This window comes from Prionailurus bengalensis, chromosome D3 (genome assembly GCF_016509475.1).
Source record: "Prionailurus bengalensis isolate Pbe53 chromosome D3, Fcat_Pben_1.1_paternal_pri, whole genome shotgun sequence".
Taxonomy (NCBI): domain Eukaryota; kingdom Metazoa; phylum Chordata; class Mammalia; order Carnivora; family Felidae; genus Prionailurus; species Prionailurus bengalensis.
In genome coordinates, this window is record NC_057356.1 from 57,231,688 (window position 1) to 57,249,289 (window position 17,602).

The following is a 17,602-nucleotide window of genomic DNA, read 5'->3' on the forward strand; positions in this document are numbered from 1 at the left end:
GTCCGCTGCTGGGAGCCTGGCCGTGAGGGGCAGTGGGACGTTCCTGACGCTCCCGCGGCACACGAGCCCCGGGTCTTTGTGGAGGACCCTGAGCTACTCCACGCGGGTCTTCGTTCCTGCGACGCAGCCTGTGCTTGGGCGCTGGGCCACGGTCCAGCACAGAGTGCCGGTAGCTAGCTGCGCCCGGACACTAAAGACCACTCGCGCCAGGAGAGTGGGCGGGCCCGGCGTGGGCGTGGCCGCCTCCGCCCCGCCCTCGGACGCCTCCGCCCCGCCCTCGGACGCCTCTGAAAAGCGGTGTGGATAACGCCAGCAGGAAAGGCCGCCACGCGGGTAGTTCCGCTCCGAGGGCGGAAGTGCGCGTCCAGGCCTCCGCCGCGGCCCAGCCGGCAACATGGTAGCGCCCGTGCTGGAGGTAACTCACGTGTTTTGCTGCCCAAACCGGGTGCGGGGAGCCCTGAGCTGGAACTCCGGGCCCGGAGGACTTTTGGCCTTCGGCACATCCTGTTCCGTGGTGCTCTATGACCCTCAGGTAAGAGAAGTGGCTGGACGCCTGTTTCCATGTTCTCCGGGTCAGAATCCTCTGGGTGCGCTGCGGCCAGACTGTAGACAGCCCTGCAGAGCGGCAGATAGGGTGTGTGGGCGAGGGGTCGCCTTGGGGCGTGCGGGACTCGTCTCGCACGCCGCGGCAGCCTGGGGTCACCGTGTACTGCCAGTAGCCTGTTAGTCTCACGTAGCCCCCCACCTGTCCCACGTAACTCCCCACATGAATGACAGCCGTTTCTGAAAACTTCCGTGGGAACGGCCGTACTGTTAATGAGTTCGGGTTTTAAAAGATTGGCAATTTAGGTATGGATGAAAGCCATTATCACAGGTGGTACCTCACTTCTGTATTTCCTTCAGATTTACTTAACAAGCTTGTATTGGGTTTCAAAGAAATATTACTTGTATTTTGACTTAGGGAGTAGATATTTTAAAGAAGGCGCCTGTAGGGTAAATGTCAAAGGGATTAGGAATCCTAAGCAGTGGTTATAGGGCAGGGAGTACATATTCTTGGAACTTTACCAAGTCTATTGATTGTTTTCTTGGTGATTTAACCAGGCTTTTTTTTCTCCCCCTTTAAAATGTTTGTTTATTTTGAGAGAGAGAACGCATGCAGGGGGAGTGTCAGAGGGAGAAGGAGAGAGAGAATCCTTAGCAGGTTCGGTGCTGTCGGCCCGCGGAGCCCAACCACAAGCTCTGTCTCACCAACTGTGAGATCTTGAGCTGACCGGAAATCAAGAGTCCAGCGCTCAATCTCGGGAGTCCAGAGCTCAATTGACTAAGCCACGCAGGCGCCCATAACCAAACTTTCCAAGTGGCTACTTTTTGCAGTCTTACCAGAGTTATTATGACTCCATTCCCACTGTCTGATTTTGGAGGATACAGTTAGTATCGCTTCTCAAAAGGAGCCTCAGTGTAAAAAGTAGAGTGCTAGAAATGAAAATGCAATGCAGGAGATAGCTCTATGTATTTCTTATTGTACTGCTTTATTTGATTAAAAATCTCATTCTCATAATCTTTTCACATTCAAATTTATATATGAAATAGCTGTATTTTCTGTATCTTGAGCTGGCTTCCTGCCTCTTTGTTTTCTATTGTTGCCATGCATTCTTTTTTTTTTTTTTAATGTTTATTTTTGAGAGAGCATGCACGTGGGCAGGGGAGGGGCAGAGAGCAAGAGAGAGAATCCTAAGCAGGCTCAGAGTTGTCAGTGCAGAGCCCCAACTTAGGGCTCAAACTCACCATGAGATCATGACCTCAGCTGAAACCAAGAGTTTAACCAGCTGAACCACCCAGGCGCTCCACCATGCCCTGCCATGCGTTCGTAACTGGCAGGAGAAAGCATGGAAAACCAAGGAAAACTTTACTGAGACAGTCAACCAAGGACTGATTCAGCTGTAGAGGGCAATTTTTCTGCAGCCACGTAATGTATTTGTGCCCGTGTCTTCCATCACATTTTTACTTTTAATGGTAGCCTCGTGGCCATGTTAGGGGATTTTAACTTACCAAAAAAGAAGTATGTTGGGCCTAAAAAGTACTTTGTTACATATCTGTTGTTTGGGCTCTAAATTAAATATAGGAATAAGAGCATGTCAAATGCTAAAGTAAAGTTTTGGTGTGATACTCAGCAGATTTTTGAGGACCCTCTGTGCTAGTCCTGGACTGGGTGGTGATGACACAAAGATAATGGGTAATAATTCCTGCCCATCAAGGAATTCTTAATCTAGTGAGAGAGACAGTGAAATACTATAAATTGTTTCACAGCCTCAAATAACTTATGTGTGAAATATACCAGTTTTTGCACATTCACATCTGAATTTCAGTTGGCATTTAAGCAGATAGGAAGCTTGTGCTGTTCATAGTAAATAGGGAAAGTGGCCCTAAAGAGGAAGGCACTGTAGTCACAGAGTTAATATCTTCAGTGCGTGAAGTAAAATAAAGCCCAAGTGTGGAGGGATGTTACCGAAAGCACAGTCTGAGCGGCTGCTGGGAACTTGACTGTATCCCTTGAAGGGATCCCATGTCTGAAGACCTTAGTTGTGGCCTGGTAACTTTGTTTCTTTAAGGCTGATCACCCAACATCTGATCAGCCATGGCATGTAAAGAGAGCCATGAATTTGACTCCAATAATCATGAATTTCTCTATTGAGGGGGTTTTTTTGGTCAGTAAAACCCCGAGATTGGTACAAGCATGGTAGCAGTAGGCCCTGAGACCTGTGGGAGCACAAGAAAGAGTTAGCCTGGGGTATCCAGACAGGCTCCCCAGTAGAGAAGGACCAAGGTGGTCAGGAGGAGCTAGCAGATAAAGACCTGAGAGCTCAGTGTGCTGAGAACAAGGAACATCCAGAATATGGAGTGGTGACAAAGGCAGGCACACATTAGAGTGAACGGATAGTTTAAGCTATGGTTTAGAGTTTATGAATTAAGGGAAGTGATTCTGTTTGAAATAATCCTGAACTTTTTATTAGCATCAAAACCATTGACATCTGACTTTTATTAATTTATTAATTCCTCTGTAGGATAATTTGTAATTTACTAACTGGTGTTTTCTTTTGTAAAGGAAAGGGTTGTCACCAGCAACCTGAATGGTCACACTGCTCGGGTCAATTGTGTACAGTGGATTTGTAAACAAGATGGTTGTAAGTATTCATCTGTTTGTTAAAGGTACTTTCAGTTGTTTTCTGATAAGTATGGTTAGTCATGTTTCTAAAAAGAATTGCTTTTAGATGGTGCTTCCAAAATCCTTTGGAATTTGCTGAAATGTCTTATATATACCTACTGTGGTATTCTTATGGACTCTGAAATAATTTTATTTTCTATTCCATAAACACTTATTGAGAGCATTCTGAGCCATGCACAAATACAGAATTTGCTGAATAAGTATGACTTTGCTATGATTTTATCTGTGACATTAAAAAAAAAGTTTAGGGGCACTTGGGTGGCTCAGTCAGTTGAGGGTCCTACTTTGGCTCAGCTCATGATCTTGCGGTCTGAGGGTTTGAGCCCTGCGTCTTTGCTGACAGCTCAGAGCCTGGAGCCTGCTTCTGATTCTGTATCTCCCTCTCTCTGTCCCTGCCCTGCTCATGCTCTGTCTGCCTCTCTCAAAAATAAACATAAAAAGATAAAAAGGTTAATAAGCCACTTATTTCAATTGGTAATGCAGTATTCATCATGTTAGGTCAATAAAAACCATTAAATAGTAGAAAGAGTGGCTGTTGGTGCAGATATTAAAGCACAATTGTAATTATATTAATTGCTGCCAAGTGACATCAAAGACTACTTGAATTTCAGTATAGGGATTTATTATAAAATGTTAATTTGGGCTTGTATATTTTATCTTTAAAAGTGAGGTTATATAAAATGAATTGCTTGTGTTTCAATGTAATCTGTAACTGTTATGTTTGATTTCCTAAGATTAGGGCTCTACCAGTAGATAATTAAGATATTTTTTCTAACCCAAGTATTAGTGATATATAAAAGGTTAATAATATTATTTCATAATTTTAGGAGAACCCATCTGGCTTGGTTTGTAGAGCATGTAACTGGATCTCAGGGTCATGAGTTTAAGACCCATGTTGGGTGTGAGCCTACTTAAACAACAACAAAAAAACCTTTCATATTTTTATTTTCATTTTTTTAATGTTTATTTTGTGAGAGAGAGAACACGGAGGGGCAGAGAGAGAGGGGGACAGAGGATCTGAAGAGGGCTCTGTGCTGACAGCAGAGAGCCCAATACAAGGCTCAAACTCACGAACCATGAGATCATGATCTGAGCTGGAGTTGGATGCTTAACCGACTAAGCCACCCAGCTGCCCCATTTCATATTTTTAAAATGTCTGATTTTTAACACATTACTTTTAGGGACCTTATAGTAATTCTCAAAATCATGTAGTTAAATAATTGGCTTAGTGTCTGTGATCCATGAAGAAATTAAAGCCCCAAGATCACAGCTGGCTGGCAGTAGGGTTTGGACATGAACCTCGGACTTCTGACTATGGATCTAATGTTCTTCAGACAATCCCCCTGTTGCTCCCCTAAATATCTAGCACACAGACCAGAAGAACCATAAGTGGAAAATTATATTTGATTATTTCTCCCTTTTTGGTTGTTACTCCTTATTCTTCTGTTATCCACAAGAAGTTGTGTTTAAAAGGCTACTCTGAAATATTTGTCTTATTTCAAAAATATGTCATATACTTGGTAGCAGTTGACTGTAAATGTCTCATATAGGACATTCCTGCCGAAAGTATTTAGCATGCATCTTACATGTTGAAACAACCAGGTATATCCAGATTGAGGGACATTTGCAAAACAACTGGCTGAGACTGTCATTGTCCCAAAAAAAGGGGACTGGGAAACTATTCTAGGTTAAAGGATATTAAAAAGATATGGCAACTAAATATGCAATTTGTGGTCCTTAGGTTCAGAATTTATAAAAGTTACAAAAGACGTTACTGGGACAATTCAGGGTAATTTAAATATGGACTGTATGTTACATGGTGATACTGTATCAATCAACAATTAAAACTTTTGAATATGTTAATTGTCCTGTGGTATGTACGGAAATGTTCTAATTCTTAGGTTACATATAATAAAGTGTTAGAAAGTCAGAGGTCATGATGTCTACAACTTATTTTTAAATGGTTTGTTAAAATAAAGGGATCTATGTATGTGTGTATAGAGAAAGTGAGATGTTAGGCAAATGTGGCAAAATGTTAATAGTTGGTGAGTCTAGATAAGGGTATATGAGTTTGCTTATATCTTTTCTATAGCCTTGAGAGTTTTCAAGACAGCTGGGGAAAAAATAAAAATATTTATGGAGATATAACTTTTTTCAGCTCCTTCTACTGAATTACTTTCTGGAGGATCTGATAATCAAGTGATTCACTGGGAAATAAAGAATAATCAGGTGGGTGGACATGTTTATAGTTATAAGAAAAGACCTTTATCTGCTTTTATTTGCGTCTTTTTGTCCTTTCTACTGTATTCTTTTATGAAGTTGCTTTATTCTTATCAGTAATCCAGGTCCTGTATCTTCTATACTTCACATGCCCTGTACCCTTCCTTCTGATATTTGCTCTCATATTCACATGCTGTCATTCATTTCTGTGAATTTCCCATCATTTTGTAATAGTTTTCACACTGCACATACAGGGGCTATTTGTTGTGTCTTCACTGATAGCATAAATTAGTACTGCCTTGTTCACAGGACAGCTGTTACCATGTGGATATAGATTTACATAATTCTGAGTGATGTATGATATGCAGTGCTGAGTATGGACGGATTTCTATTGATGGACACTAGGTTGTTTCTAGTTGTAAGCAAAGATTAAAAGTTAGCGTGTTAGACATTTGAACATCTGTCATGCAGTAGATGTAGATGAGGTAGAATCCTATTCATGATTCACGTACATGGTTTTGAAGGCAAAATCTACTTGAAGAGTTAAAGAGCAAGGGTAGCTCCGTAGATAATGTGCTCTAGCTTGCTGTACCACAACCGTGGTGCTGTGAGTTTAGTAGAGTTTTAAGAGGTGGTCTTTGAATTGGGTCTTAAAATATCAGGTGGTTTCCTTGGGAGGAATTAAAAAAAAATTTTTTTTAATGTTTATTTTTATTTTATTTCTTAAAAAAAAATTTTTTTTTTAATGTTTATTTATTTTTGAGAGAGAGAGACAGAACGTGAGTGGGTGAGGGTCAGAGAGAGGGAGACACAGAATCCGAAGAAGACTCCAGGCTCTGAGCTGTCAGCACAGAGCCTGATGTGGGTTTCTAGTCCACAAACTGAGATCATGACCTGAGTGAAGTTGGGTGCTTAACCTACTGAGCCACCCAGGTGCCCCTAGTGTTTGTTTATTTTTGAAGGAGAAAGAGACAAAGTGTGAGCAGGGGAGGAGCAGAGACAGAGAGAGGGAGACACAGAATCAGAAGCAGGCTCCAGGCTCTGTCAGCACAGAGCCCAACATGGGGCTTGAACTCATGAGCCATGAGGTCATGACCTGAGCTGAAGTCGGAAACCCAACCGACTGGGCCACCCAGGTGCCCCTCCTTGGGAGGAATTTAAGGGTCTAGAATTCCTGGGAGGAAATTCCTGGCATGAATGAAAAAGCTCAGTTGATAAAGAAGACCACCTGTTCAGCAGTATCCAGTCTTAACCCAAGCCTAAGCTTTAGGACAGGGCTTTCTAAAAAAGTTTGTTCAGGGAGGTATTCATCTCTCAAGAGGTTAAGTGAAAAAAGGAATCTATGGCCAATCAAGGTTGGGAAACACTATATTCTATACCTCCTTTAGAGAGTCCCAGTGCACCGTGAGTATAGTGAGGGCTCTGTAAAGTTCTGACATGGACCAACATGAGTATCTTTAAGTACCATTTCCCAAGCTTCGTTCAAGTCTTAACTTTTTTTTCCCCTTTAAGTTTCTTAGCATTCCTTGTAACTGAATGACATAGTTCTGGACATGTTTCTTGATAATTCATTGTAGGCACTACTAGAGAAGTACGGTAGGGGAAGATCACGTGGAAATGTAGATACCAGCTTTAAGAGTTTGTTCTTTATTAGCAGGCACTATGATGATTTCTAAGCAGAAGAGTATGAATAACAGAAGAAGATTAATCTGACAGCAATGTGCCATATCAGAGTAGGAAAAAATAGGAAGAAAGCAATGTGGGGTGTTTTTGAAGGCAAAATGATTTTGACATTGACTAGTTATTAAAGGAGTGGGAGCTGGTGTTAGGGGAGTAAGTAATAAAAATAGTGGGATTCTGTTTCCAGGTCTTGGGAGAAAGGTGCTTCTACAAAGTAAGATAGGGAAACTGGAGGAAAGATGTGGAATTTACTTGTAGACATTTCACTTGAATTGCTGGCCTGGCATCCATACTTGTCCTCAGAAGGAGAGGACAGGTGTGGAGGTGGGGATTTTGGAAGTACCTAGACGTGAATGAGAGCAAAGGGAGGTGTAGCAAACTTAACTCCTGTTTGGACTGATCTTGGTAGAGGAATCCAGAGGGAGTGAGTGATTTGAACACTTGATTTTGAGATGTTGAGGTGAGACTTGAAAAACTCTTTCCTCATTGCTGCCCCATGCTTCTGTCAATAGGGGATCACAGACTGAGCAAGTATCTGGTGGCAGCAAACTTCAGGAGGAGCCAGAGGAGAAAATGTGAGGCCAGACAGGGAGGACGGCAGGAGGGTAAAAGGCATAAAAGGGGGTTAAAGGGAATAAGAGGATTTAGAGGAAGGGGCCACACATGGAAACCTTAGAGCCTTACAGGCTCCTTTCCGTATGCATTTCCATGTATGCAGGTGTTCAACACACCTTGACTTCTGATAAAAGGAAATAATTCTAAGCTGTTAGAATGAGAGGTTTGTCTTTGAAGAGTGAGCATTGTTTTTTTAACAAGGTGACAAACTTGAGAGGTTTCTTTTGAGTTTTTAAAATTCTCTGATGGTTGACATACACCCCTGCTTAAAAATGTAAAATGAGTATTTTCAAGAGATTTAAATTTGGGGGGAGTAATGATATAGACACATGTGAAGAAAGTTTACAGAAAAGCATGAAGAAGGAAAACAAACTAAGTACAGAACCTCAACAGAGTTAACATTCTAATGAACATTGTTGTAGTTCTCTATTTCGTGTGTATAATTATACATGCAAGAGATTATATTGTACTTGAGTTTTTTAAAATGAGTTTTCCAAGAAGCCAAAAGTTAATGGTTGCAGGAAGTTAGTGTACAGAACCTTATACATAATTATTTTCTTGAATGGCAGAGTTCAGCTTAATTGGGAAAACAATTGAAACATTTAAGGGACCCCACTATTTTGGGAGATAGCAAATGATAGAAGATACTTATCAAAGGATATGATGGAATCTCACACATTTTGAACTCTAAAAAATACACCTAAAATGACAGAAATGATACCACAGGGCATAATCTTGCATGGCAAGCATTTAGATGATAAATGGAATTTCTTAGTTCTGCTTGCCATTTTTTTTTTTTTTTTTCATTTTCCAGCTGTACTTGATTCAGGCAAGTATCATGAGTGTATGCTAAAAATATTTGGTTAAAGTTTGATGGAGAAGTACCAAGTTCCAAAGTATAATCTTACATAACATTACGAAAAAAATTTTTACCTTCGCAGTGAAAAAACATGGCAGACACTACCTTTACTAGGATACCAAGCTTAACTTCACTAATATTGGCACAGAGTGATATCATGTGCTTCCTGATGGGATGCACATGGATAGTAATGTCAAAATGTATATCCTGAATCTATTCATGAGGAAATATCAGACTGATCCAAAAGAGAAACATTCCACAAAGCTGGCTCTAGTCTTCAAAAAATATCAGTGTTGTGGTTGTCTTTCCATGTTATCCTTTTTGTTGACTACAGTGTGTATCTACAATAATTTAATCAGTTCCTCTTAAAAATTTTAGGTTGATTGCAATTTTTCACTAGTATAAAGATTGTGTGATGAATCTTTTTCTGCATTCGTTTGTTACTATTTGTTACACTAGTGTGGTTAGCATCTCAGAGTAGATTCTTAGATGTGAAATTGCTGTGTCAAAGGGTATGCACACTTTAAGTGTCCTTACTGCAGTCAGACCAACTTCTCTGAAGTTTACTTGCTCTTCAACTCTAGAGGATGTATTTCTGGGTCAGGTAGTTTAACAGTACTTTTAATTCTGTGATTTTAATTCAGTAAAGGTAAAACTGTTAAGTCCTTTTTTATCACCGTGTTTTTGTCAATTCTTTCTGATGTAGCTTTTAAAAGCAGTCCATCTCCAAGGCCACGAAGGACCTGTTAATGCAGTGCATGCTCTTTACCAGAAGAGGGCGTCAGGTGTTGCATTCCGTACACTGATGGTGTCTGCAGCTTCTGATTCTACTGTTCGAGTCTGGTCTAAACACGGTTCAGAAGGTAGGTTTAGAGAAATTATAATACAAATGAAATAGTAATTGTCAAGTGACGAAAGAACATACATGTCAGTTTCTTTCAGTCTTTGAAGTCCTTTTATTCCCTGTAACGTTAAAAATTGACCATTTACGTCCACATGGTCATTGGGTCTCAGGATTGACTTCTCTCATCCCTGTTGCACCCAGGGCTGTTGACGATGCTGCCCAACCTTTCTAGGTGGATAAGCTCAGTGTTAGTTGTTCATGGTGTTTTTTATTTCTTAGTAACATGCCTTCAGACCTTGAACTTTGGAAATGGATTCACTCTGGCTCTCTGCTTGTCTTATTTGCCTAATACTGATGGTGAGTATCCTGCTGAGTATACGTTAAAACAGCAGTATAGGTGCCTGGCTGGCTCAGTAGAGCATGCTACTCTTGATATCTGAGTTGTGAGTTCAAGCCCCATGTGTAGACCCTACCTAAAAATCCCAAAACACCACAAAAAACAGCAATATGTTTTTGTATCTCCCTACAACCAGACACGTTGGGTTTTAATATTGTATCTAGATAAGTTGAAACATGGAAAATAGACCTTTTAAAAGAATGGAAGTATAGTTGACACAATGTTACATTAGTTTCAGGTGTACAACATAGTGATTCCACTACTGTGTTCCTTATGCTATCTTACCCAGAAGCGTACTTTTGTTTTCAGTATTCAAATGACTTGTGTATAGAACATAAAATTAAGAGAAGTTGTAAGAATTTTGATAGCTGTTGAAAATTTAAGAGACCTAATATGTACTTGGGATTGATGCTATTTATCGTGTACGTTATCAACATCTATAGATCTAATTTGGGAAAATGAACTCTTTGAAGGCTGAGATCTGGCATAAGTTGAAAAAAATACTAAAGATGAACCCTGTGAACATTCCTCTGAAGATGAGAGCCTCTTCACATCCTGCATAATGACCATTGGCCCAAGATCACTTAGAATCTCCCAACAGAAAAACTTCCCTTTTGCTATGAAACCCATCTGTACGTACCTTTGATTGTCCTCCACAGAGTTGTTGGCCAATGTGGTTCAGTCTGTCTCTGCCGCCTCAGTTGTCTGGAGGACATACCTGGTGGAGAGAGGCCACCAGCCTCCCTTGCCCTCTGCAGCAGCAACTGCAACTCCGTGTTACGACGTGATGAACTTTGTGCAAGGGCTCCCCGGGAGGAGGAACTCCCACATTCTGGCTTCATAGCAGAGAATTTAGTTTCTTCCCATCCACAGTGAGGCCAAGTGACTGGAGTTTTTGTTTTTGTGTTTTGTTTTGTTTTTTGATGTTTGTGTGTTTGAGAGAGCTGCCAGCCAGCGTGGGAGGGGTGATGAGTGAGGGGGACAGAGAATCCGAAGTGCCGACAGCAGCAAGCCCCATGCCCTCAAACTCACAAACCTTGAGATCATGACCTGAGCTGAAGTCGGATGCTCAATCGACTGAGTCACCCAGGTGCCCCTGGGGTTTTTTTTGTGTTTTTGTTTTTACCTGATTTAGAGTGAGAAAATCTTTGAAAAACAAATTTAGAAAAAGACTCCTAATTTTATCTGCTGTCCTTTGGTAACGTAAATTTTTTTATAGTCCTACCTTTCATAACATTTTAACCATGTATTTAATTACCTGCTCTTTTTTTTTTAAATTGAGGTATAATTGACATGTATTAGTTTTAAGTATACAATGTAAGGATTTGATATTTATATATATTGTGAAATCACCACAATAAGTCTGGTGAACATTCCTCACCATCCATAGGTACAGAATTTTTTTCCTTGTGATGAGAACTTTTAAGATCTATTCTCTTAGCAACTTTCAATTATGAAGTAATTGTATGTGCTTTTATTTTGTTCTCTACTTGCTTCATGAATTTTGTTTTACTGTTGAATTCTCAAAGTGTAAGGTCCTTGAAGTAACAAACCCTTAAAACTTTGTGCAGTAGCCATGATGCTGGACTCCTACATAGCTTGTACATTTTCTGGCTGTGTTGGACTAGCAACTTTTCATATTAATCTTCTGGTTGACATGGTGAAATGCTCCCAACTTGCTTTTTGTGTTTCTCTCTTCACTGCTGCTTCTATCGTAAATGACACAGAATGGAGGAAAGGACTCGCAGCTAATTAGCAGTGATTCTTTGCCGAGTAGCTGTTTGGTTTTTTTTTTTTTATTTGTTTTGAGAGACAGCGCAGGGGAGGGGCAGAGAGAGAGGGGGAGAGCGAATTCCAAGCAGGCTCTGTGCTGTCAGTACAGAGTCCAACACAGGGCTTGATCTCACAAACTGTGAGATCATGACCTGAGTTGAAATCAAGAGTCTGATGCTCAACCAACTGAGCCACCCAGTCACCAAGTAACTGTTGAATAGAACATTTGAGATTATTCATTTTATTCCTACAGACATTTATTGAGCACTTTCAGTTTGTTTGTGCAGGGTGTGGGAAATAGAAGTCTGGATTCTTTACCAAGTTCTTAGAATCCATCATAGGTGATAATCATAACATGTGATGGAATATTTACAGTGTAGCCTCTTTTTATCCTCCCAGTACCAATATTAGCATGTGGCGATGATGACTGCAAAATTCACTTATTCGTTCAACAAAATGATCAGGTAATTAATGATTTTATTAAGATACTGGAATTACGTTCTGCTTAATTACACATTTTAATGCAGCCTAGTTCCAGATGATAAATTTTAGGGATGTTCTACTACTCTAAACTAAAATAATCCAGTATGAGAATCTTTTTTGAAAGTCCTCTTTTAGATGGTTTTCCACTCTCTTTGAACACAAGTAAGTGCTGCCTTGGCCACCTGGTCCAGAGTTGTTAGGTGGAAACGGATCATTAGATGGTGGAAGGACAGGAGGAAGATGCTGTGGTGGTGGTTTATAAATTTTTTTTTTGGTACATTCTAAATAAATTATATCTATGGTGAAATACAGCTGGTAGTGTTTGTCTTTCTGAGCTTACCTAGATATTGAGACATTAGAGGAGAGAAGTTCTGGAAAAGGGGTTGGGTCACTTAAAACTTCAATAGTAGAGATACTTCTTTCTTTACCTTCTGTAGTAAAGTTTAAAATGGTTGTGAATGTCCGACCACCCGACTTTTTTCTACAGAATAATATGTGCCATTTTATCCTGTAAAAATTTAGAGTATTTATCTATTTATAGATATTACGTATTCAGCGTTGCTCCATTAGATAAGTTAGATGACTATGAGATTTTTTCATTCCCAAATGAGAGCTCTATCTTATGTCTGATCAGATAGTGTTGCCAATTTAAAAAACAAAAAAAATGTGCATCAGGACTGGCTGTGACCCCAAATGAAATCACTGATATACCTGAAAATTTAAATTCTTACATCAAGTCTGATGATTTTTGTTATCTTACTAGTTTCAGAAAGTGCTTTTTCTCTGTGGACATGAGGATTGGATAAGAGGCGTGGAATGGGCAACCTTTGGTCAGTATGAAATCTTGCTGAAGTTCATATGATGGGGCAAGTGTGTGGAACTTCCTGGAAAGCAGCCTGTTGTGTTTTCATTTAAAATTTTCGTTGTATGTAACATTTTTCTGTTGTCCCTTTTAGAAAAGAGGATACCTACCCCTTTTGTTAACTATCAATTGGGGTGGCAGGGGATGAAAGCAGTTGATGTTTTAAAGTGGACACTAGCTGACTATTACACATGTAGACATTCTTGAGGAGTTCTTTGTAGAATTTTGTAGACTGTATAAGAACACATGTCATAACCATTTATTAGTATTGTATGTATATTTGCCAATGTTACTGAAAAAGAATATAGGTCAAGTGAATAAAGGGCTGGGAGGCAAAGTCTAATTTTTTCAGGAAGTTTAAAGATCTGCATATTGTGGAGGAGAAAGTCTTACACATAAATTTAAGATATAATGTTTAAAAAAATAATAAAATTTGTTGTTTTATTAGGTAGAGATCTTTTCCTGGCGAGCTGCTCACAAGATTGCCTGATACGAATATGGAGGCTGTATGTAAAATCAACATCTTTAGAAACTCAGGATGATGATAATATAAAGCTGAAGGAAAATACTTTTACGATAGAAAATGAAGGTGAGTAATAATGAAAATATTTGATGTTAACAGTTTCCTGACTCATTCATAATATTATTAACACAACACACCTAGGTGAAGGTTAGTTTTTCAAAAGTATCAGATACCTACGTGAAATGGATACTGTGCATTTTTAAAAACAATTTTTTTAAGGATAAGTTATTTTTCGTATATGAAACTTACTTCTAAACCACGTTTGTAAGATTTTTAGAAATTGCTGAAAATGTTTACTATTCTCTCAAATTATAAATTATAAGATGCCAAATTTTTCGTTTAGCATCGGAAGATCTAAAAGAATAAAGTAAGTTATCCGTACCTTTACTGGATGAGAGAAGACGAGCCAGAGCCCTACATTTGAGTGGGATGTGTAATTCTGATTTTCTTTTTGAGTGGTAATCAGAGCAGTACCCCTGCATGGCAGATCCTGTTGGGATGTTGTATTTGAAGGAAATATTTTTAAGTGTTCAACTAAATTATAGTGTTGTTCACCTAGGAGTACTCTCCTTTGTTATTACTCTTCTTGGTTTTGAAGCCCTTTAGAGTTGAGATTTTGGTACGTGGTTTTATGGGGAAAACCTAGAAATCCTTAACCAGCATGTCATGAGTAGCTGGCTGTTCCCAAATATGAAATTTTGTTACATTTTTATTAATGACTTTGAAAGGTCATAGTACTGATTTGACCTCCTTTATTTCTGCATTTTTCTTAATTTTTTTTTAAAATGGTATTTTAGGCTATTATATGCTGATAATGACTGAGGATAGCCAGGAGGCTGACATGTCTGTTTTTCCTTTTTCATTGCAGTATAACAGCAGCTATCCCAGAAAAGTTTTAAAATTGGACATACTCCTTAATATGTACTTATGACTAGAGAAAAATTTATGTAATTTTAGAACTTTTTCTCTTGTAATTTTGAACAATGAGTGAAGTCATTGAAATTTATTTTTTTGTTGAATTATTGACTCTAAATCATGTTTCTGTTCTGACTTTTGGAAAGGGAGTACATAGTTGTACAACTCTGTTGGTAATGGAAATTCTTTTTAGAAGAGCTTTCAGGAAGAATATGTCATTCTTTTTGTTGCAGGTATTAAAATAGCATTTGCGGTTACTCTAGAGACTGTGCTGGCTGGTCATGAAAACTGGGTAAATGCAGTTCACTGGCAGCCTTCATTCTACAAAGGTAGGAAGAAAACATACTACATACTTGTCATTTCAGTTGAATCACACATGTAGAATTTTAAGCTGACCAAATGCAGTGGAGGAAGTGTTTTTAGTGTGACCAAGTGCTCGCTAACTGGCTGGCTCAGTCAGTAGAGTGTGCAACTCTTCATCTCGGGGTTGTAAGTTTGGGCCCCGCCTTGAGTGTAGACTTTACTTAAAATCTTGGAAAAAAAAAAAACCCAAAACCTAAAAATCTCATATATAAGACATTTTTAAGTTGGCACAGTATAATACTACAGTTAGGTTCTCCTGGACATTCAGTCCCATTGAAACTTACACTCCTAAGTGGGAAAAGTGTGATTCCTGCTGTGAGGCTGAAGCCACCATGTCCTTTTCACTTGCTCTTTAAATGCTTTCATCTAGTCTTCATGGCGTTTAAGAGAAACTGACTTTTTTTTTAATGTTTTTATTTATTTTTGAGACAGACAGAGACAGAGCATGAGCAGGGGAGGGGCAGAGAGAGAGGGAGACACAGAATCCGAAGCAGGCTCCAGGCTCTGAGCTGTCAGCACAGAGCCCGACGCGGGGCTCGCAGAGCCCGTGAGATCAAGCCCTGAGCTGAAGTCGGACACTTAACCGACTGAGCCACCCAGGTGCCCCAAGAGAAACTGACTTTTAAGCCAACTTCTCTGGAACTTTTCCCCCTGGAAATAGGAAGTTGGTAATACTGAGCCACATCATTTATGAACAAATAAGACTCTTTCTCCCTCTTTCTTTGGCCCTTAACCTCTCTTCGTGGAGTGATGGTTGCTTGCTGAAGTTGGTGCTGTATCATATAGCTGAACGAGGCACAGGCCTCATAATCTTCCCCTGACCCCCTCACCGAGGCAAGAATAGAGACTATCATTAATGAATACTCAACCGCCGTCCAACTGTTATTAACATTGTCATATTTTTGCTGCAATTTAAAAAAAGTAGATATTATTGGTATTGAGGGACCCCTGTGTAATCTTTCCCAAACTCTTTCCCCTCCATTCTTCCCTTAGGACAACTACAAGGCTGAATTCACTGCATATCATTCCCATGAGTGTTTTTATACTTCTACTATACATTTCTGTAGCCACAAACAGTATTGCTTTACAGTTGTTAAAACTTGATAACAATATGTATTCTCTTACATCTTGGCTTTTTAGCTTAACGTGTTTTAGAGTTGTACTTATGTTGATTCATGTAGCTCTAATTTATTTATTTTTATTGAAGTATAATCCATTGTCTAAATGTACCACACCTCGTTTATCTGGTCTAACGTAAACCTCTGTTGTGTTTCTAAAATGTTGCTATTGCTGCAAGTGAATGTTCTTGCAGTAACCATGTTGTGTTTTTCTGGTAATCTACAAACAATGCTTGTTGATCACCTAAAGGCATTAGTTTTTATTCTTTAGATGGTCTTCTGCAGCAGCCAATGAGATTGTTGTCCGCCTCAATGGATAAAACCATGATTCTCTGGGCTCCAGATGAAGAGTCTGGAGTTTGGCTGGAACAGGTAAAAATGTGAATATTTACGGAACAGAAAATTGGGTTTGATAAATGATATTTAGCCCCCAAGTCTTTGTTCCTAGAGCTGCAAAAGTGTTCACTCTTTGTATGTGTTAAGTAAGTGAGAACATAAAAATCTCTGGAATCTGATTTCTACTGTGAGAATTGTGGACTCTTGATTACCACTTATTTTCTATTGCATAGGTTCGAGTAGGTGAAATAGGTGGAAATACTCTGGGATTTTATGATTGCCAGTTCAATGAAGATGGCTCCATGATCATTGCTCATGCTTTCCATGGAGCATTGCACCTTTGGAAACAGAATACGGCTAACCCAGTAAGAAAAACATTTTTAAATAAAGCATTTGTTCTCACATAGAGTGAAATGAAACTTAGGTAAACAGTGTTACGTACTTCCTATACTCTGCCAGAAACATAGTTGGGGTGTTTAAGTTCAAATGACGTCTTTCTTATTCACTTTTTCTTGTAGACATTATACTGTAGTTACACTAAGTGAGAAACTTACGCTTTCCTAAGAGGAAAAGTATTCATTTGTTCAGTATCGTTGGGGTTTTGAAATTTGCACATAGGTCAGTTTTCTATGTAAGTGAACTTTAAGCTGTATAAATTTTTTTTTTTTTAAGTGTTTATTTTTGAGAGAGAGAGCGAGCTAGCAAGGAAGGGGCAGAGAGAGAGGGAGACACAGAACCTGAGGCAGGCTCCAGTCTCTGAGCTACTAACAGAGATCCTGACGCAGCATCTGAACCCACAAACTGAGATCATTACCTGAGCTGAAGTCGGAGGCTTAACTAACTGAGCCACCCAGGTGCCCAAGCTGTATAAATTTTAGGCTCTGCCTTTAAGCTCTATAAATTTTTTGATGAGAATATTTCCTATAATGTGTAACATCCTGTCTTCTTTAAAAAAAATTATTTTTTAACATTTATTCATTTTTGAGAGACAGAGTGTGAGTGGGAGAGGGACAGAGAGAGAGAGGGAGACACAGAATCCAAAGCAGCCTCCAGGCTCTGAGCTGTCAGCACAGAGCCTGACATGGGGCTCGAACTCACAGACCATGAGACCATAACCTGAGCTGAAGTTGGATGCTTAACTGACTGAGCCACCCAGGTGCCCCATGTAATATCCCTGTCTTCTTAAACAAGATAACATAATTTGGTCTTTTCTTGGGCAGTGAAGTACTCCATAGACAATTACTGGATGAATGACTGACAAAAGGGCAATAGGACCACCTGTTATTTTGTGAAGGAATGTATTAATGCTCTCAAGTTGTTGATGGGTGTAATTTATTTTTTTATTTATTTTTATTTTTTTTTAAAAAAAATATTTTTTTTTCAACGTTTAT

General features: G+C 39.4%; 1 protein-coding gene across 1 annotated transcript in view; it reads left to right on the forward strand.

Annotated features, from left to right (window-relative positions):
• Positions 1–304: 304 nt before the first annotated feature.
• Positions 305–17,602, forward strand: part of ELP2 (elongator acetyltransferase complex subunit 2) — a 43,636-nt gene continuing 26,338 nt past the window's right edge. The window contains 11 exon segments of the mRNA XM_043558617.1: positions 305–532; positions 3,104–3,182; positions 5,382–5,452; positions 9,304–9,460; positions 9,721–9,798; positions 12,011–12,075; positions 12,858–12,924; positions 13,405–13,545; positions 14,628–14,723; positions 16,147–16,247; positions 16,445–16,576. Of these exon segments, the coding sequence (XP_043414552.1) occupies positions 395–532; positions 3,104–3,182; positions 5,382–5,452; positions 9,304–9,460; positions 9,721–9,798; positions 12,011–12,075; positions 12,858–12,924; positions 13,405–13,545; positions 14,628–14,723; positions 16,147–16,247; positions 16,445–16,576 (1,125 nt within the window). The 5' untranslated portion in view covers positions 305–394.